This window comes from Microdochium trichocladiopsis (assembly GCF_020744255.1).
Source record: "Microdochium trichocladiopsis strain MPI-CAGE-CH-0230 chromosome Unknown B0I36scaffold_15, whole genome shotgun sequence".
Taxonomy (NCBI): Eukaryota; Fungi; Ascomycota; class Sordariomycetes; order Xylariales; family Microdochiaceae; genus Microdochium; species Microdochium trichocladiopsis.
In genome coordinates, this window is record NW_025763558.1 from 490,206 (window position 1) to 515,239 (window position 25,034).

General features: G+C 49.9%; 6 protein-coding genes across 6 annotated transcripts; 2 read left to right on the plus strand and 4 right to left on the minus strand.

Moving 5' to 3' along the window:
- Positions 1 to 2,308: 2,308 nt before the first annotated feature.
- B0I36DRAFT_356253 (uncharacterized protein) lies at positions 2,309 to 3,112 on the plus strand (the record flags this gene model as incomplete). The annotated part of the gene is made up of 3 exons (XM_046157578.1): positions 2,309 to 2,380; positions 2,529 to 2,865; positions 3,072 to 3,112. 3 exons carry the CDS (start codon positions 2,309 to 2,311, stop codon positions 3,110 to 3,112), a joined length of 450 nt encoding a protein of 149 aa, XP_046004540.1.
- A 1,333-nt stretch (positions 3,113 to 4,445) lies between these two features.
- B0I36DRAFT_279029 (uncharacterized protein) lies at positions 4,446 to 7,714 on the minus strand. The gene is made up of 2 exons (XM_046151449.1): positions 6,647 to 7,714; positions 4,446 to 6,589 (listed from the first exon to the last, which is right to left on the minus strand). Exons 1-2 carry the CDS (start codon positions 7,641 to 7,643, stop codon positions 4,578 to 4,580), a joined length of 3,009 nt encoding a protein of 1,002 aa, XP_046004541.1. The 5' UTR covers positions 7,644 to 7,714; the 3' UTR covers positions 4,446 to 4,577.
- Positions 7,715 to 14,069: 6,355 nt separating this feature from the next.
- Positions 14,070 to 14,759, minus strand: B0I36DRAFT_356255 (uncharacterized protein; the record flags this gene model as incomplete). Its single annotated transcript, XM_046157579.1, has 1 exon — positions 14,070 to 14,759. The coding sequence occupies one exon, from the start codon at positions 14,757 to 14,759 to the stop codon at positions 14,070 to 14,072; it is 690 nt and encodes a 229-aa protein (XP_046004542.1).
- Positions 14,760 to 16,199: 1,440 nt separating this feature from the next.
- Positions 16,200 to 17,881, minus strand: B0I36DRAFT_256790 (cytochrome P450; the record flags this gene model as incomplete). Its single annotated transcript, XM_046150965.1, has 5 exons — positions 16,200 to 16,322; positions 16,380 to 16,703; positions 16,750 to 16,962; positions 17,017 to 17,080; positions 17,133 to 17,881. 5 exons carry the CDS (start codon positions 17,879 to 17,881, stop codon positions 16,200 to 16,202), a joined length of 1,473 nt encoding a protein of 490 aa, XP_046004543.1.
- Positions 17,882 to 22,217: 4,336 nt separating this feature from the next.
- B0I36DRAFT_300045 (uncharacterized protein) lies at positions 22,218 to 23,203 on the plus strand (the record flags this gene model as incomplete). Its single annotated transcript, XM_046152004.1, has 4 exons — positions 22,218 to 22,678; positions 22,739 to 22,874; positions 22,926 to 23,073; positions 23,122 to 23,203. Exons 1-4 carry the CDS (start codon positions 22,601 to 22,603, stop codon positions 23,201 to 23,203), a joined length of 444 nt encoding a protein of 147 aa, XP_046004544.1. The 5' UTR covers positions 22,218 to 22,600.
- A 709-nt stretch (positions 23,204 to 23,912) lies between these two features.
- Positions 23,913 to 24,936, minus strand: B0I36DRAFT_54602 (uncharacterized protein; the record flags this gene model as incomplete). Its single annotated transcript, XM_046163008.1, has 1 exon — positions 23,913 to 24,936. A coding segment is annotated over one exon (861 nt), but the record flags the coding sequence as incomplete, so codon positions are not given.
- Positions 24,937 to 25,034: the final 98 nt, after the last annotated feature.

Below are 25,034 nucleotides of genomic sequence, written 5' to 3' on the forward strand. Positions count from 1 at the left end.
AGAAGCCCAGTCTAGACGAACCTGACTAACGGTCCGGTTGCGCTATCGTCTAGACGGAGCTGCCTAAGTCATTAAAGCAGCAGGCCTGGCTGTGGAAAAGTTGGAATGTAGGAGGGTGGTCGCAGTACAAGATTGTCTAATCCACATCTCATTCAACAATAATCAAGACGACGACCTTGTGATAAACGCGAACCTCATAGCTGTTAACAAATGGGGTTGTTTAAACAACCCAAATAATATACAAATAGCAACGATAAGATAATGTAATCTTTGTGCAGCTCACGTTACATCGCACGTTCTTACAAGATTTCATGCCTGTTACTACCGTAATGCTTCAATGGATGTGCAAGGGGTCAACACTCGCAGTGTTACATATGTGTCAATACAGAGGAGCGAAAACTCTGTACTAAACGCTTTCCACCCGAATCACAATCAATCCCGCAGCCTCGACTCAATAGACTAGCTCCCCAGATATTCGCGGAGATGTTAGTTCACTTGGCAAAAATCACCATTCTCTTTGCGATGCTAGCAGTATCGATCTGTCATAGTGCCGATGCTCTGCACAGAGTTCCCAGACTCCGTGGCGTCCATGGTATCGCGCGAAGCTCCCAACCATCGCACTGTAATGAGACATTGACAAGCTCCCTATCGCTCTATCTTAACGAAGACTCCCTCAACACTATCCTATCCAGTTTTGTCTCAGATACTTTGAACTCTTCCACCACAGCTTCATTTAGAGGAATGCCTGGCCTAGCAGCATTCGCTAAAAACCGCACGATTCCTGCGGCTCTCAATTCGAGCATCCCTTATCCTTACAGTACTATTGGGACACTTGTTTCCTCAGACGGGAAATCTTTCTGTACAGGAACGTTAGTTGGTCGACGATTGGTGCTTACCGCATCAGGATGTTTGGTGCCAACTATTGTTGGGTTTTATCCCTTTGCTGAGGAGGCTCTTGGGAACCAGTGTAATCCTTATCAAGTAAGCACGAATTATCCTAGTACCTGCCCATATAAATATAAGGTTGAAGGCCGCTCGATGTCTCAGGAGAAAGCTAATGAGTTATGCGTAGCTTGATGGGTATTATAAGGACTTCTTTCCCAAGGACATGAAACCAGAATGCAAGCGGAAAAGTGACTTCGCAATCCTTATCCTTACGGAAGACCTCGGGGATAGACTGGGCTATGTAGATGTGCAGGCCCCAGACGCAGCTCAAGCTCATCTTAACGGATCCTCATTCACAACTTGCGGGCCTCAATTTATGGATCTTAACCAATATAATCGATCAATGCATTGCAGTCCCGACGTGAAGCTCCTCACGCACAGCCCTTCTGGGTGTGGCGGGCTTCTCGATGACGGGCCTGTGTACACTAACGCCGATATGACGGCCGGCACTGGGGAATTAGAGCCGGCTTTGGAGGGTTCAGGCCTGTTCGTCTCTCAAGGTCTGGATGGAGTTGTATATACGGCCATAATAGGGGTTATGAATTCCCCTTACCTTAAAATGTATGAGCCTTATAATACGAATATCGTGAAAAATGGTATCTTTGCATCTGGGAAGAAATTGGTAGACACCGTACAGAAACTTAGGCTATTGTTTGGCTGAATAATAGTAGTGGCGGTTTATCATGCGCAGGATTCTACAAGCCTCTTTCGCTAGATAAAGAATTATAATCGACTAAAACTGATCTAAAACTGGGGGCAACAGAGGTCGCGAAAACGGCATACCCCAAACTATACGCGAAGAAGAAGAGCCTATCCCATGCGCAAGCGTACAGAAATTCGAGTGTCGGTGAAGGGCATGTCTGAAGCTGGAACGTCGAGAAGAGCAGGGATTCACCACACCCGTCCAGCGTCATGTGAAACGTGTTGTGCATGGTGAGCTGGAATCGCCCACTATCAACGAAGCCGCCTTCCGGCGAGGGCAAGCAGATCGTCGCGGTATAGTGTCATGTCGACCCTATCTATAACTATGTCGTGGGGGGATGCCCTTTCTTGGTGCGCATGTCTGCCATGGCCCGATCCTGCAACGTTGTTTGCTGCACTTATCACAAACAGTGGACGCTGTGTTGACAGGTCATCACACGTCCCCGCTCAACTTCACGTCGCGCAATCTACGGCAAGACAGCACTCGACCTGTCCCACGATCTGGCAATAAGGGCTTCAGCCGCTTAACTACATCCAGATCCTGGTCCGTGTCAGAACTAACATAGTACAATCAGAGTTTTCTGGGTTCAGGTTGATGCTTGCTCGAGGTTTGGAATGAATGTATGAAACCTCACTCCTTCGAGCCAATCAGTTCATTGACATGCCACATAAGCTGGAGGCTGCCTGGCCTCACGCTGCATTCGGTGTATCTTATCAGTGGCTAGTAGCACATGTATGATCACATACAGATTGCAAGAGCACTGATTGCCCGCCGCCCACGGCGGCTGCTTGCCGGTCTTCTCGTCACAGGAGCATTGACGTTCACAGTCAGCCTTTGGATACTGATGCAGAATCATTCTACTACTCCGAACGCCGTACAGAGCTTAGGCGACGGGCTACTGGAAGATAGTCCAGTCGGCAAGACAACGCGCTGGGAGCCCGACTCGGCTACAGCGTGGCTAGCACATATTGATATATTGCCGCATTTAACATCTTCGGACCTTGAAACGGCACTGATTTTCGAGGACGATGCGGACTGGGACCTGCGCATCAAAGACCAGATACGGCTCGTTTCAGACAATGTTCGTGCCTTTGGCCGCAGCTACGACAAGACTGGGCACCAGCTGATCAGCTATCTGGACGATAGCACACCTTATGGCACAGGGTGGGACGTACTGTGGGTTAGACCCTCCGGCTCATTGGGCCATAATCTGAATGGTAATGATAAGAATCACAGAAAACCCGTATACTAGTCGACCCAATGGGGCCCACGAATCAGCAATATCATGGATGGGCACGAGATTTTGTTATTAACGAGGTTCCCCCGGGGCGGCGAGCCGGACAAGAGTCTCGCATGACGATATGCAGTTTCGCGTATGCAGTATCACGAAGGGACGCGCACAACTTGTTTAACCTGGCTACAGCTGCAAATGGCGAGGCATTCGACGTGTCGCTGCACGAATAATGCCGCGATGAGAAGCCGAACTGCGTCGTCGTGTCGCCGCAAGTCGTCAATCATAACCGACCGAATGAACGACATAGCTATCTTCGCCCGATTAAGGAGGGAAATAGCAAGGGGAAGTCGAAAGACCAGTCGAATTCGGGGACACACCGGCTCCACGGAGAACATTGTCAAGAGCGCAAGGTGTGAGGCACTATGGGGCCAAAGCCCAATGGCGACGTGAGCAACAGCTTGTCTCAAGCATATGAAACAGCGAATGCCGGATGCTGAGATGAATATGGGGTGGGAGCCTTCGGCAATGCTCGGAGCAGTTCTTCAGGACCATTAAGCATATAGACTACCTAGGTAGGCCGTTGAGTGATTACAGAAACCAGCACATGCTTTTTAAGATTGTATTGTCCGGATGTCATATATTACGTGGTGAACATCGCCTTAACGGCTTGTAGGCACTGAGCAGCTAGGCTTCTTCTCATTCTCTAGGCACGCAGAAGTCTCGCGAGCTTCACTTATAGCTCAACTCTTCATTCACGAAGACGATAGCCCTACGCCATGTGGTGAATCTTGGGGCCAGAAAGGGTTGTAATAATGCTTGAATAGATTTACGAAGAGCTCACACCGGCGGTGTCACATACGTGGCAAGATGGAGGTCCGATATCCTCCAACTCCTAGCGGTTATGATGCCACTACGTCCAGCTATCCTTGGAGGAGGACGTAGGGATGAACACCGTGCGGGAGCCTAGTTCGAACATACCAAAGCTCACATGCCGTCGATGACAATCTTACACCTTCAGTATGTCGTACAGTGGTGACCGCGAACTGTGTCCGCTTTTCAGACTTTAGTTGATGTTCCCGCACGGACCATAAGACTGTGGCGTATTGTGGCGCACACTGTGCAGCCTGTCCCATATCAAGTACCCTCCAAAAGTGGATTACGGCTGTTTCTTCGTCACCCCATCTGTGTAGTGGCCATCACGAATCGTCGGCCAATGTTCGCCATGCCCTTCGCAAGATGACGGTACTGTAAAGTATGACGCGACAAACACAATGCAGAGCATTAAAAGCCATTTTGTGCCTGTCTATAGGAAATACTTGTGAAGTGAATATCTATAGTACTGTGATGACTACTGGATGTGTCCGGCTTTCGAAGTCGGTGGCTGTTTTCGCACGAATCAGCCAGGTGTGGCGTGCTATGGCGTGTTGCCTCTTAATAGTCCACGTCAGAAATAGACAGTATTCCAAGCAGCAGATGGCCTTCATAACGAGGTCGTTCGGTATGCGTCTCCTTTCAGAATTACCTTCCGGCCCTTTCGTTAAGGGGGTGGATGCAGCCAGATTTCATGTACAACAACTCCGGAAAGAGGTCCACTCTCTCTTCAGTTGAGACTTTATGCATGAATAAAGCTGAAACTTGATTATCGTTCTAGATGCGATCCACTCTATGGTGCAGCAGACTCCCCGTGCTTCGTTCTTAAATTTGCATGCTACTCATAGCCTTTGTGAGCCTTTCAATGGATGCATGCCTGCTCATGGTAGTGCCCTTGTTGTGCCCTTGGTTATCGCCATCTGAGACTGGACTGTTGCTGTCCATATTCTCATTACACGATTCGAGTTGTATGTATGCATCCGCTAGCAAATTCACGGAGAGAACGCGCTCAGGGTCGTCCTCGGCATAAATGTGAGCTTCAACAGCAACGACATGCTCGAGCATCTCGATCGCCTCTTCGATCCGTCGGTCGTTGAGGTATGCCCTCGCAAGCATATGCTCCGATGCCAGTCGAGAATGATCCTTCTCGTCCAGTGTCTCCCTCCATATCGCTACCACATGCTCGAACATCTCGATTGCCTCCTTGATCCATCGGTCGTCGAGGTATGCACCCGCAAGCGCGTGCTCCGATGCCAGTCGAGAATGATCCTTCTCGTCCAGTGTCTCCCTCCGTATCGCTACCACATGCTCGAGCATCTTGATTGCCTCCTTAATCCGTCGGTCGTTGAGGTATGCACCCGCAAGCGCGTGCTCCGATGCCAGTCGAGAATAATCCCTCTCGTCTAGCGTCTCCCTCTGCACCGCTACTATATGCTCCAATATCTCGATCGCCTCCTTGATCCGTCGGTCGTTGAGGTATGCGCTCGCGAGCCAACTTTCTATGTGCTCCTTTGATAGCCTTTCCCCTGTATTGCCATTTTTTCCCCAGCGCCACATTTCTTCAAAGCATCGTATTGCTTCTTTAAACCGTCGGTCGATATGCATACATCTCCCAACATGAAACACAAGCTCATATCGGTGTTCTGTTTCCGAAGCCTGAGTGTCATGAAGAAGCCGCATTGCGTGTGGCATACACTGCCGCCACCGCTTACGGTTCTCATGATCGCTTGGAGGAAATATATCGTTGAAGCGACGAATAGCATCATACGCCACCCGTTCATGTCGATCCTGTTTCTTAATCCATTCCCGCGTGGCCATATGCACAAGACTGTGCATATCGAATATATCGTCGTCTCCTCGCCGAGCAAGAAACGAGTAGCCGCAGAGGATGCCGATCGCCCATTCGTTCTCCTCTGACTCAGACCCGGGCATGATCCATTGTGGTATCGCCTTCGGCTCGATACATGCCGTAAACGAGAGCAGATCGACCGCAACTGGATCGGACTTCAGAATCTGTTCAAATGAAACAATCCATGTTGTGGCTATAGCGTTATGCGAGTTCCGATATCTTGTGCTGTCGCGGAATTCTCGACCTAAGAGCCGGACGGCATCTTTCTCGGCCCCACGTAGTAACCCTAGGTATTTACGGATTGGTACCTTGGTCTGATTGAGATATGCTGCTGCCCGGGTGATTGCGAGCGGAAGATAAGTCAGTTGGATAAGGAGATCTTCCAGTAGTGCTTCGTCCTGGGGTGTCTGTCCCTGCGTGAGAGACTTCTGGAGAAGTAGTATTGCCTCGTTCGAGTCCATTTCCTCAATGTCGACTATATTGGACTGCGCAAACTGTACAGCAACAGGTCTCGATCGCGTCGTCAACAGGATTAACCCGTGCTCGCCCTCAGGAAGGTACTCCTCAACACCAGCCTTGTCGTCAGATCCGAAGAATAGCTCCTGGTCGTCAGCGTTATCAACCACGAACAGCCAGTTGCCGCCTTTGTCCGAGCTCAGATATTGGCGAACCAGTTCCTTGATATCTTCGTCGTCGGTCTTCTTCTGGACACCTAGCTTCCTGGCTATCTCGACGTACGCCTGTTCTACGCTGCCATGACTTAGGACTGGTACCCAGAAGATAGAACAGTCGGGCTGGCTAGCTTTGATATCGTAAGCAAACCGTAGCGCAATCTGCGTCTTGCCGATGCCACCTAGACCGACCAGTGCCATTCGTCGGGTTTCTGCTCGCGTGAAGAATGCTTGACTTAATGTTTCCAGGACGGTATTCCGACCAGTGAAGCGGGTGTTCTGAGGAAGCTGGATATAGTAACATGGAAGAGCAGATTCTGCCAATAGTTAGTAGTATTCTAATTAGAGAGATACCAGCCTTTTGTAGCACTTACCGTTTGATCTCATAGCCCTTGTAGTGCCATCTGTACTACTTGTACTTTTAGCAGGAGGTATCTCCCTCAGCACGGCTTTCGCATACGCAGCCGCCATCGCCGCTGCGTACGGCTGCCACTCTTTGTTTTTCTGCTGGTCGCCATAGTCGCACACCCCCCGGATGACTCCTACGGGTATTCGGTTCATCGTCCCTGCCGCCTCCATCTCGAGGCCAATAACCCCGTACTTGTCCCTGAGCTCGTTCCGTCTCTGCGCATTTTTCAATAGCTTGTCTCCCGATCCGATCGGCCCGTACCATACTCGTGTACGGGCTGAGTCTGGTCGTTGGACTCGTTCGACGAGTTCGTCCGGTCTGCCCTCGTTTGTCGAGTAGAGCCTGTCGCGGTCTTGCCCAGGGTCCGTGAAGGTGCCGTTAGCGTGCTCCCGGTCACGGATCTTCTCGTAGTAGGGAAGGAAGATCGCGGCATCGTTTGGTGCTTGGATTTTGATCCTCCCGATTGCCGACCGCACTATCGGCTTCGTCGTGGTCAAGACGTGTCCGTACCGTAGGGGTTGAAATCCGTCGTCGGTCTCTTTGCCGAGATCGTACGCGATGATCCCGGCTCTCTCGCCCTCAGGGAGACTGACCAGCACATCGCCGAGGCGGATATCGCGGGGTGGGTTACAGGATAGGTCTGGCAGTCCCGCCGCGACGCCAACCAGTAGTCCAAACCAGTAATGGGGAAAGCACTTGAGAAACTGGCTTGCGAGTGCTGCCGCCGACCCTGTGCCATACTCCTGGCCAGCTGGGAAAGTCGCTATGACGACATTGTGGCCGCACATGCTACCCGCGTGGAACACGTACTCATCGCCATGATCCACTGCAAATCGGCCTTGGTGTTGCTCGTCGAGCATATATAAGGCGGCCTTGGCTTCGATCTCGAGGGGTGCAATCCAGACGACAGCATAGTCCTTGGGTTCGAGGATAGCTGCGGGATCACCCTGCGATGCCGCCATCCCGTCTAGCCGAGAATGAGGTGGCTTTTAGCGCATAATTGACTGACAGCACTCCCGCCCAGCGTCCGTGCTGACGATTACCTCTGGAAGGCGCCCGAGCACAGCGCTGTGCAGCCTTGGATCCGCTTTGCGATCCTGCCCGAAAGTGGGGTGGGGTCCTCTTTACCCCGCTTTAACACCGCTGAAGACAACCATTCAACGATCCTAGTTCCACGATGAGCTTCGAGGGATCTTCCAACCTCTGGTCCTGGGCCGCAGTAGGAATTGTCCGGAGTCTCTGCGCCGCATGATGATTTGTGTGAGGATTACTTCCTGATAAGCATATGTAGAATAGACATTCACTATCAAAGTATCCTGTACTGTATAAACAGACACAAATTGGCCTTTGATGCTATGTGTTATGTTTGCCACCTCATACTTTGCTGTCAGCTTACGAAGGGTATGGCGAAGATTGGCCGATGATTCGCGATGGCTACCACTGCAGATGGGGCGACGAAGAAACAGCAACTGCTGCATGTCATGTTGAAATCCACTTTTGGAGGGTACTTGTTATGGGACAGTCTGCACAGTGTGCGCCATAATGCGCCACAGTTTATGGTCCGTGCGGGAACATCAACTAAAGTCTGAAAAGCGGACACAGTTCGCGGTCACTACTGTACTCCTCCATGATATATCACATTAATTAAGGAGCTCAGGCCAATATGTCATCTGAGATCAGGCCGAGTTTCACAACAGTGCGTTTTTGGAAGTCTTCGAGGCTTTTCGGAGGATTGCCATCTTCGAGGTATAAAACACGGACGTATTAGAGTGGGGTCATACGCAAATCGCCGAGGCCATAGGGTTGGTGAAGTTGGTCCCGACTTCACCTGGGCTTTCTGAGATGGTTGCATCGCACGCTCACTACAGGTTTCGTACACAGAAGATCTGGTGGAAGTACGTGTCTAAGCCAACAATCATCACAGGCTTGCTCGCCCATTATCTATGTAAAAGCCTGCACCTGCTGCCTCGAGAAGCTTTCGTTTTCGACAACATCTTCCTCTTTGTCTCTCCATATCTACCTGACTTTCCGTCGAACGCTTATCCAGGACGAAAAGGTTCTCATCGTTGATATGGACGTCCTCGCATCACCTGCCTCCAAAATCGACGAACCAAAGGTCAAGGCCAGGCCAGCGATGGAATCTCTAGCCGCATGCGACTTGATCTGCGCCTCCTGATCTTTCCCTACTTCTGCACAGCTCAGCGAGATAGACATGGCCGAGATTATAGTTGTGCTTACAATCAGCACGATAGAGCACATTAGTTCGACGTGCCCTAAGAGAATGACCAAGAGCCAGGTGACAATACATTTGAGCTCATCACGATGTTTGTTATGTCAACATGTAAGTTGGTCAGCGAACAACGACGCCTTGTATTTGCATTTAGTATTTTAAGACAACGTCTCCACATATCTTTGAAAGCGCCGCCTGCGATGAATCGTCTCCCGGTGGACATCATCCGCTGCATCACCGACTTTTTGTGCACTGAAGATATTCGAGCGTTTCGTTTAACATGTTCCACACTCTGTTGCTTTGCTTACCCTGCAATAGCTGGGCATTTCTGCGTACTAGGTACAAGCCATTGCCTATCCGAGTTCGCTGAATACCTGAAGACTGTAGACACTAGCTTCACTCACTCCGTAACCCTTTATTATGGTCGTTGGCCGGCCTACACGCGTGAGCAATGGGACAATAGCTCGTTGCTACTTGATGGATACCGGTGTCTCTCTGCGCCGCCTTCGGAGGAGGAACTTTCAGCCGCGTTCAGGCGGTATGAGAATATTTTGCGCAAGGAAGATCGTCTTGCTGAGTGCAAATTGATGAAAAGAGTGCTAGGCCAGCTCCCTAATGTACGGCACTTGAATCTCAGATACTTGCGGCCATGGGGACAGAATTCACGAAATCCACGGCTGAAAGCACTGCAGAGGCAATTATGGATTTCTCCGGTGTTCGGAAGTACGATTGATACACTAGCTGACACGGTCCTGGGTGAAATCGACGACAACGTCTCCTCTCTAACCTTTAACGGCCGGCTACGTCCAGCCTCACTTCTGTCCAGTCACACCGAGTTCTGCCATATTGCCAACCTCAACTTCGATGCCGTTGAGGTAGCCTCTGCTAATGATTGGAACTTTCTGTCCAAATTCCCCAGTTTGATTGGTCTTAGTATTACACTTTCGCCTCGTTCGTCCATTGCGCTTTTTGATTGCGGAATAACATTGCCACATCTAGAACGACTTCGGCTCAAAAGAATGTTTCTCCAAAGCAGTCTTGCTAGAATGCTCAGCTCAGCGTATCCAAAGCTAAAGGAGTTGCACCTACAAGAAAGCATTGTCGTGGATGGAGATATAGGACGTTTTGTAGAAGATGCTCGTCAGCATCCCTGCTTAGGTTCAGTTGTCATGAGTTGAACAGTCATGCACAAACCTGTATAACTGCCTTGCAAAGAGTTGCTAGGCTGTCGATAGTAGCTATCGGCTTAGAGCAGATCAAGTAGTGAGCGTTCTAAAGTTGTTCACACACGGTGGGTTGGCTGGGTGCTATCTAACATCTATTCATTATGATTATCTGAGAGTCCTTTCCCCCGTTGTGGCTCCTTTCCTAATGAGACCGGGACCTTCAAAGTAGAAGACTGCCTCGGTTCTAATGCGAAAGCCCGCCACATCCAGAAAGACGAACTCTAAGGTGGATGTTCCTACAAAGCTTGCTGGCCCTAATGCTGGGTTGCAGTGCCCCAGGTTGGCGGAGCTATTTCTATCATAACATTATCCTGGATTGAGATGTAAAGTTTGTTGAAGGAGATGCGCGTCAGTATCCCTACGTGAAAACAGGTGAAATATTTTCTATAATCATCCCTACGGGCCTATGTAATCGTATTGTCACGCATTTCAATGCTAATAACAGTTGTTTGAGTAGTCGTTCCTTCGACCCTTACACCAAGACGCTACGGGTGGCACTAAACCGTCACTGGTTAATGTAGAGTCGCCTTGCACTTTTCAGTTCAACGTTTGTTGCATAATACTTTGTACCAAAACTAACGATACTTTGAGTTGGTGTCTCTCTAATCATCCGGAAGACATATACCGACCAACCAAAGAAGGTTCCCCGCCTGCTAGTTCGGTCACAGAAGTGTTATAGACAGCTGTAAGGTCGTAGACGCCAATTGAGCGATGCAGGCTTAGCCCTAATTCGATCTAGAGATGGTACAGATGTAACACGCGTATAACTATACTACAAGTACCACGGTACGGATGTGCAGATAGTGGGATCCTAGGGCTTAACTGGGTTTGCTGCCACGACACCATATCGTAACAGCAACGCACGCGCTCCAGCTGAGCGGACTTAGAATACTAAGGAAGAGTGTTGCAATAATGCGAACCCCTACCAGACATTCCGCTACTGTCCGCCTTACCCTATGCTGCATTGTTCTTTCTAGCGCACTGCAATTCTATCTAGTAAATGATATACTTCAGATGGCTGAGGGGAGCTGTTGCCAGTAGTATGGTTGAATCTACCTTCTTCAGAACAAACCCCTAAGGTTCTCTCCGGGTATCAGCGTGTGGATGTAATGTTCTTCGGCATTTTCGAAAAGCGGATTGATGGTTAGATAATGGAAGACGGGGTGGAAATGGTAGCTTGAGCACCGTCCCGTGCTTGACTGGAAGTAGCTTGAATCTATCATACTCTTTCCAAAGAGCGGCAGAGTCCATCTTCGGAGTGGACCTGGCTGTAGCGGTGCTTGCTTCCATATTACTATTTCCTTTCTGCTTTTACTAAATGTGTGCATCTATTTCCATTTCCCAGAGCCCTGCTGAGGTACGAAGAGCCTAACACTACGTGTAACCAATACTCGTTCTGTAGGAGCTTCTGTAATGAACATATATCTATTAGGCAGCCTGCTAGACAGCATAGGGCTAGATAATGTTGTGTTATATATAGGCATATTTATCTGTGAACGGAATCCAATCTTGTAGACACTCATCATCAGTCGTATCTATACTTTCTTCCTCTGACTCTATGTCTTCGGTACTCGGTCGTGAGTCGTACCACGATCCAACATTGGAGACGTAGGTCCAGCGTCCGCCTGAACTTGGTGTGCACGGGACGTCTAGAATATAGGCTAGGTCCTCCACCCCAGCTCTAAGCTCGTCTACTAGACGATCAATATTACTCTCGTCGATTGGAATTGTTGTGTGGGGTCTTGAGACTTTTCTAGTTTCCCATAGCGTACTCCGAGATTGCATCTGTTCGAAATCGAGCATATTCTGCAGCCAGCTCAGTTGATCAGCGCCCTCCTCTTTGACCAACCACGTCAGGGCTGCGGATGAGTTCCGCACTTGGTTTTGGCATTTTCCTAGGATATCTGCAAGCCTGTGACATGTCAGGCGGTGTGAAGAAAAGGCTGAGTCGAGCAGCAGAGATTTAATCTCATCCTCTAGATTCTGAATTTGTTCCGACATTGTGTGTTGTCTGCGACCTGAGATCATCTATTGCTTAAAGGATCGCATCTATATATTGCAGAAACGTAGGGACCAGGTGATCTCCAATCATAGGAAACATATTAACGGATGCTTTTCTCGTGTAAATGACATCTTCGACGGAGATGTCATGTCATATGTCTCGCAGACGAGTGACGTAAAAATCGATTATGCTTACGCTGTAGCCAGTCCTAATGCGCATATGCAGTCGCTCCATTCCATTCTGTCCCTCTATGACCAGCAGCTCGAGACCATGTGCTTAAGCTATCACTCATTGTAGGATTAGAACCCGCCTAGTAAATATCACTTCCTGCATAAATAGCAGTATATTCGAAGTCTCCGTTAGACTAAATTGTCACAGTCTCTAGCACTTGGCTTTTGACGCGTGACTGGGCCCAGTCCACGATGCGAACTATACGAATTGATGTCCTTGTAAACCAATTCCTGTTCTTCGATCATACGATGGGGTTTCGCGTCCACGATAGCATAATGGCGCTTTCACGGATATCCAGGCCGCAACGTAAGCAAAGCGTCTTGAAAGTCGTTCTAATATTGGAACGCGATTCCTTGACTACATGTTAACGTTCTGCCCCATATTAATGGTGATTACCACTCGGAATAGTGGTGCCGAAGTGATCCAGAGTATCTACTATTAAGCTAATGAGTATGTTTGGTAAGTATTTGCTGGTTTGTGCCTCGAGGCAATGCCTCGCAGCTTCGCTGAGGCCTGCGTATGTGTGTCGCGATGTGCGTCCGCGGTTTCATACCCTAGATAATTGAATGGCATGTGCTCTATTTACGCTCTGCATAATTGTGCTCCTATCCGTTGCGTAAACACCTAAGCATGCTATATATAGATTCCTTGTTGCCGGGCGCGTTGCATTGCTCGAGGATCCAGCAAGATTTGCCACTCTCATGCCTTTCAATTGAAGGCACGGAGAGAGAGTAGCCTGTAGATTACCTCCTTAAGTGTTCAACTCTTTCGACGAGCAGCACAGTTCGGCTCTATTCAGAGATGTATACTGCCAGACGTCAACTTCTCGCATTCCTAGATATGCTAATCACGTCAACTCGATCCGGTCAGGGGGTTCATCTAAAGGACGAGCACATCCAACATCTAGGAATGTCGGTAGACAAGCTCTGTGAGACACTATTCCAAGAGAAGGACGTATTGATTGCTTTTCCACCCGTCATTTGTCGGAATCGAATCCATTCTGTCCATGTTAATATCAAAGGACGATTGCTCAGGTATGGCGGAATTATAATGCGAGCGGAGTTTGAGGCAGCAAAAGGATCGCCTCAATTGCAAACAGGTGTCCAACCAAAGCGCTGCTATTATACTGAACTTGCAACATATTTTGCGGACGAACATTGGGGCCACGTCCTCTATACCACGCCAGCTGACATCTTCCAGCATCGAGATGGCTCATGGAGCGTAAAAGGTGACGGCTGGGCTTACAGTAGCAGTTCTCAATGCGAAAAAATGGAGTTCTTCAAACGGGTATCCGCAAATAACGAGAAACCATTCCGCGTCTAGGCCTTAGCCCAGCAGCTCTGCTTCAGACCGTGGCACATTTGGCTCGCGTGTATCAGCCGCATCTGCGATCACATCCTATCTTGAGTAGCATAGCCCGTCGACCATTCCTCCGACTTATTGCAGTGTAGCCTTCTCGCTCGACAGGCCGACGCGGCCACCTGACCGCCCCTTCGCCCTCCTACCGCACGCCTTGCTACCCTTATCAACGACCTTGAGGACTTCTTGGTTCGGTAGCTGCTTGTACTTTTGAGCCCCTCCTCGCTCTCCGCGAATTTCTCAAGGCGCCACTCGTTCTTATTGGCCCTGCCCCCCTTCATAGCCGGCCGGCGTTCGTATGAGCAAAATGCCTGATTGAAAGTCATCAGCACTGTTCATTCTACAAGTTGTCCTGTGATAGTGTTCCTACCTTATTTTGGCTGAGATTATGCCGGACGCTACTTCGCCAGTCATTCTCGGTCTTATCAACTTTCGACGTGTTGTCTTCGAGCCACGCGTAAATTTCTTGGACGGTCATTCCTTTCCCTTTATCGCCAGTGCTTAACAGAGCACGACGAATGAGCGCTGCGTATGACGGCTCAGGTTGGCCTGTAGTCGGCTGACTGGTTGGAGAAGACTGCGTGACGTTTCTCCCTTCCGGCAAAGCCACTATTCTGGTCTCGTACAAGCCATCCGACTTCTCAGATGGAGAATAAGTATTCCATCCCTCCACCAGCTCTTTGCTAGGCTCAGTGGGCGCTTGGAAGAAGGCAAAACTTGCTAGCTGTCGCTCTAACCCGAGTGTGTCAGACTGTGTCTCACCAACCACTGCGAAACGAGGGGTACCGAAGCAATCAACATTGTTGACGGTGCTGTCCGAGGACAACGGCGATGTTGCCCAGAAATGAGGAGCTAGTTCGGCCCCGCTCCCGCCTCCCAGCGCAGGTGGGGACATATAATCTTTGGGTGGGATAATTGGCAGGTGAGAGCGATACTCGTAAGCCTCCCGCCATGTATGACGCTCCCCTAAACCTAGACAAGCAGCAAGTTCCTGGTCGTAATTTTGGTCCTGTGAAAACAATAGTGACATAATGATAAGCTCTCAGAAAGCCACACTCGGCTAGCAGATAGCATGTGCGTGTAGAATAAGTTGGCAGCTAGTAATTGTCGAAGGCCGTCTTTTTCTCTTCCCCTGTAGCTAAATGATTGGGCTATGTACTGTATGTGGCAGACGATTAGAAGCTGGACGGTACTTTGTTTGCTCGGGATGGTGATAACAAACAGGAAGATAAGGAGTGGGTGTCCCAGGGAGGTGCTGCTGTGGGGCCATGTTGTTCAACCCACATATGGTTTGTTTGTCCCTGTGGGAATGGCTCGGTTGGCGTCATATGCAGCATCCCGACTTGGTGGGCTTGGTACTGTAATTCGTCACGTCATAGTGGTCATGGTGACATACTTACCCTTCACTTCATGCCCGCTTTGTGGACTGTCCGGACTTTGGTCATCGCTTCACTTCACATGAGTACTAAGAGTTATCTAGAAATCAGCTGCATTGATATGTGATGCACATTGCCGCGAAAGTCTTGCACTGATGCTGTTCCTCGTCGAATGTGGTAAACCACCGTGGCTTGACCTTGTTGTTCATTGCGAAGTCTCAGAACAACGCGGAGATCGTCAACTTGTTCGTCGTCGTGATAATGGGTTAAACATACAAAGTCTGCAGGTAATTCACGACTTGCGCCTAGAATCCATCGTTCAGTCTTGCCATATGAACGTAGGGCGCCCTTGTCGCCTATACGAGTACGAGAAGACCTTCTATCTTGTCTCAGAGCTTGTAGACAAGAACCTATGTACCCTGCTTCCCGTCAAGCAGCCGCAGGCACTATCTTGTATCCTGAATCAAGTGAGTCATTTCCATCTCTCGTTTGGACATGGCGCTAATTCCGAAGATCATCTCGGGCATAGACCATTTGAAAGCAATCCAGTCACCGTTCCCGGTTCGCGAAGTGGGTTTTACCACGGACGGAGTTATCAAGATAGGTTCGATACTACCTATTCCCAGAATGACATTCTTGTCTGACGCGATTAGGCATTGATTTTGGCTGTCCGCGGCGATTGGGCGTTGAGTATTGGGATGACCAGCTTCGTGCTATCTGCAGCTCACTTCTTCCAAAGCACGATGCGCCTTTCTTTGTTAGGCAGTTCTTTCAATATTTGGAGGGATCTGTTCCTAAGAATGACGTCTACATACTAGGCCTATCAAAGAACCCCCGGGCGCTGAGGCATCTTCTATTCAAGGACCGCAGCTGAACCACATTGTGGGAGGCACATTGTGGGGAAACGTGGCCAGAAGAATCATATAATAATTTTTATCCCCGCAACTTTATAGAGTGAAAGGTTTCTGGCACGCCTAGAAGATAGGATTAGCTATGTAGCACACCTTTCTTGCACTGCCAGATGCTCCGCACGCGTACTTTTCTCTGAAATCCTTTGATCTGCTCCAGAATGGCCTCGTACATTGAGGAGAGATTCAGCACTGCGCAGATTCGTCATCTCGAATATGGACGATAATGTTCCGCTGTAAGAGTGCTAGAGATTCTTTTTCCCAGGGTTTTCCTGGATATTTCACCCGAAATTCGAAGTGCCGCATGAACTTTATAGCTGTAAGTAGCTATATGGAGCAACTGAAAGAAGGAAGTTTGCAACGTACCTCAAAGTATATCTTATTCATCTCTGTAAATGCTAGTAACTTTCCGGGACACATCCATCGTCCGCGGCTGAAGCACGTCTCAACTACATATTCCATGGACCTTCTTTGTTCCCAGCTAACGTCTGTGAATCTCTCGGGCCGGAAAAGTTCAACGTCTTCCCCGAAGGTCTGTTTACACCTTAGCATACCAATGTAATTGATCCCGGCAGCAGTGCCGGGATGAAGGGACGTGCCGTGGAGGATATCGCCCTGAGGCGGAACCTTCTTGAATTGCCCATTTATGGGAGGTGGGCGCATACGCAGTCCTTCGTATAGAACGGCCTGCTGGTGTTAGTGAAGTGTTCCCCTTCGTGTTGGAAAAGGCGCTGACCTGGAAGTACGGGAGGCGCCGCGATTCTTCGAGGGTAATGGGGTCAGAGACCTGCCCCGATTGTATAGCCTGTCGTACGACCCGCGGGGTCGTGATGATATAGAGCAGTGTAGAGCGTATTGCCGTTGCAATCGTATCTGTTCCAGCAAAGAGCTGTACGACCGTCTCGGCTTCGGTCTGTTTCTGACTGAGGCCGTGCCGCATGAAAAACCCCTGAATGTGGCTTAGCACGTATATGAGCCTGCGCATAGTAGCAATTATGCTCACTATCATGTCGCACGTATCCCGCGAGCCGAGTTTGTACCGTTCGGCGATAATATCGCGAGCAATACTGGAACCACCGTTAGCAACGGGCATTGACGCGACGCGCTGGGTCGACATACCCCATGGCTCTCCTGAAGCCTGCGCGATCGGTAGCCCTAGGCCTGAGCCACTTGGCTAGGATCGAATACTGAGAGACCGCGAGCCATCGTAGGATGGGTATATCGACGAACAAACAGAACAGCCAGGCTGTTTTCTCTGCTGACTCTGAAAACGAGGATAGGTCTTCGCTGGCTGTGATAAATCCGAACTCTTCCCCGCAGCATAAGCGTGAGATCACGTCCAACGTGAAATTTCGTATGAGGACATTGAGATCTACTTCCTTCGCTAGGTATCGCTTCCGAACGGCGGCAACGATCTGAAGTACCATATGATTCACGGTCTCTTCGATATTGACTCCGTCGCGCCCTCCAAAACCGTCTGCAAGGCGTTTCTTGTGAGCATCGTGTCCGTTCTTGTCAAGTATTGTTAGAATATTGTCGTGTTCCGGATCGAATTTGCCTCCCAGATACCATTCGTGCCTATTGTAAGGGCTCCTGGCGCGAGACATCCTGTCTAAATCTTCCGGATCGCTGGTAAGTACATAGTTAGGACCAATTCGCGCTAGGGGCCCGTAAGCTGTGAGTTTGGTCATGGCATCGACTGAATCACCCCTGATAAGATGACCTGCGATCCACAGATGCGATAAAGAGGCGAGCCGCGGCCCTGGTATGTGTGAAAGCCGCCACCATCTGTACAAGAAGTACGTAATGATGGAAAGGCAAAGCAGGCTGCTGGGTTGGATGCTGGTGATCAAACGAACGAAAGCCATGGTGAACAGAGTTTGCTTCCCAAGATACTCAGTGAGCCATGCTTACATAGTGCACAAAGGTTCCTCTTAAGTACAATGTGTAGCTCCTCGTGAACCAGGGTAGTGGCTCAGCCTAAGCGGACCCTCATCAGCACCTGGAAGTTGCTGTCCGAGGGCACGCCCTGCATTGTAAATCAATTGGTTCAGCTGCAATTCTGAATGGCACCTGTCATACTGTACACCAGCATCAGTATCACACAGATTACACGCACGCCACATGCACCGGAACACCAAACGACCCAAGACGCTCGGCTATGCAAACACAACAAACACACCCCACAAACACATCCCACAAACACATCCCACAAACACATCCCACAAACGCACCCCACAAACACACCCCACAAACACACACCACACAAAGGAGCATTCCCTGTGCTCAAAGCCTTGTCTTCAAGCAAATGTGTTACAAGGCATGACCTAAAGCGCACTCTTCTCTATGGAAAATTATGTTTTCGCCCATCGTCCGCACGGCGACCAAGTAGTCCTATCTAGTGAAATTGCAATGTCTCCAAGGCGCACTTTATGGGAAGAACAGGCAAAGTGAGGCCCCTGATCGCCCAGAACCAATCATCATTACTACAGCTGTCCTGTGAAAGCCCAGATCGATATGTCCATGGCCCAGTGCAGCCGCCGCCTCGCACAATCAGCCTAACCTCGACTCTGGGTGCCGATGATAAAGTCCCACGCCTGACTAGGGTTTCCAAAATACGTTTGGTGTCCTGTAACAGCGCTTCGCAGCGATCAAGCCGAGCCCGGTCCTGAGATGTGAGACGGTCGGTCTGGATTTCCGAAACCGTGATGATCGACACTGGTAGGGTCTTACAACACTCCTTCTCTAACACAACTTCGTCGCTATTACTCCCTTCCGCTGCTCTCAGTTTCCACGGGTTTGATGCACCCAGGAGCGTTAGCAACGGGAGCATTATAGACACTGAGATTGTCCGCCAGAGTCGGGATCTACAGCTCCGTAGCTGCGTGAAAGGTATGTAATCTGGGTTGGATTGACGAGAAATCAAGATCAGTACCGACTTTAATGATGGAAATCCTTCGCACAGTGCCTGAAGTGCCTCTGTCCTCGAAGAGGCGGCGTCACTCGAGCGTTCCGCAGGCGTCATATCAAGGCAGCTCGCCTCAAGAGCTACAGTCTCAACAAATTGAGCTTTGACCGGAGTTGCAAAAAGATGGAATCTCTGCGCATTTGGAAGGCGTCCTGTGCAGGCGCTGTCGAAATACAGGATATCGGTAACAGGACGAAAGGATGATATGTTCGCAAAACTCAGAGGATGACCGAGCTCAGCTGTTCTTGGCTGCTTTCGCAATGCCTGCATAGTAGTCCATGCCTCGTAACAGCTGGCGCCGACATTTCGCATGGATCTGTGATCGTGGAAGTTGGCTGTACTTGGAGTGCGCTGGCGCTGATAGAAACACCACGATGCTTTCGTACAAGGCAGGTGGTGATTAACCTGAAACAGTCGACCTCCAGGTGGGTGAAGAGCCAATTGCCAGATGAAAAGCCTGATCTCTGCCGGGAGCCTGCCAAAGTGGTGAAAGACCCTACTAGGCTTGTCGCAGTCTGGTCTGAAGATAGCGGCCCGTTTCTCGCGGCCAAAATGCAAGCGACGCCATAGGAGTTGCTGCCACCGAGCAAAAGGATCGTCATTCATTTGGTATTTCTGTAACGAGTTAGGTACAGTGCTGTGATGCGTCGTAGAAATAATGTAGTACAAGATTGAAGTTCTGTCTTTATGCTTCCTCGTGGTCACTTCTCTCCCTGATCCGGCCTCATCTCATGCAACCTTTACATCTGGTCAAGGAGATCATCTGACTAAGCTCGAGTGTTCGACAAGCGTTACAAACAAGCACGCCGCAGCATTGGAGAGGCCCGCAGTCACCCAGGCCGGTCGAACGGAAACAACCGACGCCTTCCAGGGGAGCTCCTTGTCACCCTAGGCTGACCTCCAGACCGTTGATCTTGTGACCATGTAGTCAAACAGAGGACTACCTGGTTTCATCGGACAAATAGCACTTTATAAATGGTTAGCGGGGGATGCGATTAGTGGCTACATCTCAGCCACGCAATCAACACTCATGGTTACTATTCCTCCACCAAGTGCAGATGGCCATACCATCAGTCTTGTCAATGCTCTTTCCAGTGGCTCCTTCACTAAGACCTGTAGACAACTGCCGCGGTCCCTTATTCCCCTTATGGAAAGAAGCCAAGCTTTAGCAACGCGTGAACCAAAGGAGGCAACTCTATTTGTCGCATCCTTGGTGGCGCGGCCGGGCAAACTGTGGCCGTGAAAGTTTCCTAATTTGGAAACGTCAATATGCGACGATTCGCCCCTAGCTTTCTCTTCGTCCTAGCATTACTCAGGCACAGGGCATGAGGTGTCCTTCTTCCGTACGTCTTAAAATTAGTGGAGTCACTGGGGTTCAGTGACTGGATTAGGTGCACAGTTAGAATTCTAGATTGGGTCCACTGAAAAGTCACGACTCTCTGGCTTAGAAATCTTCACAGCAGACTGCATTTTTCTTCCAAGCCAGATTTTCATAGAAATACTCTGGTGGTCGCTCGATCCTGACTTGCTGCCAGTTGCTTCGATCCTTGGCATGGACCCTTATCGATTACTGCTTATCCAATCCGCCGGATTGATCGACCTCACGGCAGGTCTATGATCTCAGCATGCATGTGACAAGACAATCTAGCACTGAAGGATGTAGTCGTCCTGCATTTATTCATGGTGATGTTCTCGTAGGGGCAGGAGCAACAAGTAGATTCGCGGTACGACCGGTCGCAGAATCCAATCATTAGCACCTTTGTGAATAAGGGTGCCAGAAAGCCAGTAGTTGTATGCTTGTTATTGGCTGTGTCGCAAAACCTGATCTGAGCCCATGCTAGGCTCTGAGCCAAGCCGTGCCGCAGGTGTGTCCCGCGTCGCAGACCAGGATGAAGACGCTTTGAGGCTACTTAAGCTGGAAAAGACCGATTATGATGGTTGTGTAGCGACTCGATGGCCGAATACTATAGGCGGCGGAAAGCCCTGGGCCACTTAGTTTCGCGGATGAGGATATGAGGCACAGGGAGGTAGAGCAGGTCAACCGCTTGCCAAAATGCCTCAAGAAATCGATTAATGGGAACAGCGGATTAGCATAGTGAAGAGGAGTGTTTGGCGAGAATCGAACATTGCATCGATGGTCCGCTAGCACAGAGAAGATATCACTCTTGATTCCCCCCAATAGCTTCAGTCGCTTCTCTCAGATTTCGATGATGCCGAGGACCAAGATAGAGGAGCCCGATTATTGTAATACCTATAAGACATAGAAGCCATTTGTTACAGTACTGACAGACGAATGACTCTCTTTAATGTTGTGAAGAAAAGCAGCAGAATCGCCAGCTTCCAGAATAACACCCATAGTGTCAAAAGTTGGCAGATGAAGGATGCAATAAGAGTAGATGGGAATTTCAAGAATAACATATATTACAGCGAGCTCTGCACCAAGCGAGCTTTATGTCACGACATAATGTGTTACATGGAAGCGTTATTGGTTCAGGGAGTGAGCTCGAAAAGTTTCGCCCGAAGCGGCTAAGCTGCAGAAATACAGCACTGGTAAGCCCGTCACCTCGCGTGTAATGCCATTCTATCTATGCGATAATGCAGTACCTTTCGCTATGTCGACATTACTCTTACATAGAGTGACATAGGTACAGTGATCTGATGTATTTGGAGTGGACTTAGTTCTCAAATAGGCACGCACATTATGAAAAGAGATACAGTACCGATGAATAGTTGGAAATGACCTTGCCGCTATCCATGGTGTGATACTGCGGTAGAATTGAGGTACATAGCAGCCGCGAAATTAGGGTATCATCTTCATTTCTTCTTTCTGCAAACAGTGGCTTGTTCTTGTGGATGAGTTCCCGTAGAAACTATCAGGCTGACTATCATTCAGGAGCTTCCAGTTTTTGATATGGGACAGTCTGCTAACATTCGTCGCTCGTTAGAAGGAAAAAAACAGAATCTTCCGATATCTTTTGTACCGATCCATGGTATGGAAGATCCAGCCAGACAGTACCGCAGGCGAATTAAGTGGCCATAAGCCGTAATGCTACAGTACCGGAAAGCCCGTAAAGACACAAATATGACGGCCAGCCGAACAGGCCATGGTTCCAGCTGATGACAAAAACAGACCATGCATGGACATCAGCCAGAGCCCTACCAGAAGGATTGCATCGTGGCCCCACTGGGAGACAAGGGGGTCCATTATCCCCATCGACGGGACTTGGGGAATCATAGTAATCTTGGAGCACGAAGATAGCAAGCGCCATGTGATCTCTATAAAATTCTGGCCGGGAGGAGAGGTGCATACAGCCTTGAAGAAACCCTTGCCAGAAAGTCAGTGCCTTTCATCCTCACCTGACATTGGAAGTAGCATTGCAGCACTCATCGATCTAGCATATGAAGGGCGGAAGGAACGATCTCTTCTCCAAACAACACGACGACCCCAGAGAGAGATACAAGCTGCTTGCCTCGGCTTTGTACGAGCTCCGCCGATAGACTAGACCAAAAACCCATAAAGCTTGGTCTAGGGTCAGGATGATCCCTAATCCGCTGTCACCAAGAACGTACATGTCCTCGTCCGGCACTTGTAGTTACGTCAGGCTCGAACACAAGTCCAATGGCTTCAGAAGCAATGTGCGTCCTAGGAGATGCAGACGCCGGAAAGAAGACTCTGACCTGGCACCTGGTCTTCACGGTAAATCCCGAGAAAGATGACTGGCCCTGGTTCCATCCCAGCTGAAACATTCAATTCTAGTGCGGGGCTTCCCTTCCTGAGATTGCACCCATCGAGAAGAGTCGGGTTTGCGATTATCGTGGCATCGCAACCCTTTACCGACAGCAAGGCAGGCCCGTTTCATTCTACGGCCCCTCGGCCCAATACACGATCACAGGTAACCATGACTATCCTCGACATCTGGAAAAGACTAATCATTCCACCGAAGACATTCCCGGAAATGCTGATGTTGCCCTCTGGGCCGTAGATGCGTCTGCTGATGACTACGGAGCGTGTTCGAGCCAAAGGCTTGCGTCCCTCCTGTCTTTCGGGAAGCTCCGTGTCGAGGAGCAGCTGATTATAATTGCTACTAAAATGTAAGTGACTGCCATGGTTAATGTCCATCTACGACTAACGCGACTCAGGGACCTGACCAACTGGTCGGAGACTGTCTTCGCGCAGGTCGCACACTCATTCGCTAAGATCAAGCCGGCGCAATCCAAGTAAGACTGGTGCGATAATCATGCGGGCCCCGCAGCAAGGCCACCGAGACTGACCATGTCACACGCGTCTGATAGAATCAGCATTGTGCCAGTTTCTGGCCTGCACGGGGACAACCTTATTGAGAAGTCAGACAAGGCGGCACACCTCCAGCCTGCGGGCAAGGCAGAGGAGGGAGGGCTTACAGTCTTGGGTGCGCAGCCCCTGATGTCGGTGCTGTGAAAAGAGATGGCCGCGTTGGTGCTATTAAGGCCCAACAGCCACACTGTGCGTCCCGCGGTGTGTGCAGGTGCAGTCGCAGTTGCTGCAGAGAGCGCCAATCAACTGGGCTGTCATGACAAATAGTAGCTTCTTCTAGACTTTCCGCGTACTTGCTGACCATTGCATGTCTTTACGTCTGAGCAACCCATTTTTTATTCCCTTCGTGTTTCATTGCCTTGCCATCGTTTCGCAACCAAACAGCTCCGCTCGGAAGCTCTGGACGATATGCTTAGTCGCCTTAAAACCAAAGCACGCTGCGCCTGTTCTGGCAGTGTGCAGCCTCTTATCCAACGATTCTGTACGACGGTAGTCCATAGGCGCAAAAGAGGGAAAGGGCCCAGATGTCGTGTGTACACTGGTCGTCCTGTGGAATGGGGGCCGTTGTAAGCGGAGCCTGAGCAAGACTGGATAGGACTGCAACTCCAGATCGCCTCCATTTCAGCCGCCTGTCACATCCGGATTATAGTGTGATTCAGATTCCTCTGGACTTCCTAATTAATCGAAGACAGAATATAACAGATAAAGATGAGCTACTACAAATCAAAATCTATACTATGGGACATGGCTGGTATGTGGTCGAGGGTAGAGAAGCAGGCTTGTCGGTGCTTAGACTTCCTCTAGCGGAATGCCGGACTACAGATGACCTCGTCGATCTCACTAAGCCCCCCAGCAACTGTCCACCTCCCGTTGCCCCCGTCGCCAAAAGTTTGCTTGTTTAGGTTGATGCCTCGGTTGAGCAGCACGACTTGCCCGCGGTTCAATGCCTTGCAACGGAGCGCTTGATTGTCCACTCCAGGGCCTACGAAGAGCTCTACATGAGTGAAAGTGCCACCAACCGATTGCCTCTGGTCGTTTCGACCCTCCGAGTCCGAGAAATCAAGCTGGCGCGCAAACTCCTCCGAACTTTTTGACAGAGTTACGCGGATTTCATCACGCTGATCGGGATCTGTCTTTCTCAGTGCTGGATCGCACGTGACGCGCAAGTGAGCAGCCTCGACAGGCCCGCCAGGCTGAAGTGTCCAAGCTTTACCAACTCCGAAGTTGAAGTCGATGCTCTTGTCTCGCGTGACGATGATTCGGTTGTTGTTCTGGCCAGCATTACGAAGCTCGCATCGGAAGTCGGCCTGTAGGTCTGACGAGGCGGCTTGCCCTGCAGCTCCAGTGAATGGGATGCGGACTTTTCCAATGTAACCCAAGTCAGCACTAGGCCGCAAAGTCACAGATTGGTTGGCAGAAAAGCCTTGAAGATAGAATATGTCGCCGTTAGTATTGATCAGCTCCACGGTGACTCCGCTGGGGGTCCTTAGTAGTTTATGATGATGTCTTGCATAGATATTGCTTGGCATAAAGGCCATGGCGGCGATGAATGGTGTTATAAGATGCATGTTAGTTGCTGTGAAAGGTTTTGAGATAAGGTTGAGGCGCAGTAAAGATGAATAGTAGCGGCAGGTGCTGGAGCAACCGTATTCACAGTCGTACAGTTGCAATCGTGATTTTCGATGACGACGAAAGAGGTGTGCCCGACTCTAGACTTTATAGAGTTCAAGACAAAAGAAAACGAGCGGATTCAGAGGTG

Bases quoted from the DNA above. Each gene is read 5' to 3' on its own strand.
- B0I36DRAFT_279029 (XM_046151449.1), bottom strand. From the start codon at position 7,643: ATGGCGGCATCGCAGGGTGATCCCGCAGCTATCCTCGAACCCAAGGAC. The intron at 6,590-6,646 runs GTAAGTGCTACA...AACTATTGGCAG, and splicing joins AAGGGCTATGAGATCAAACG to AATCTGCTCTTCCATGTTAC.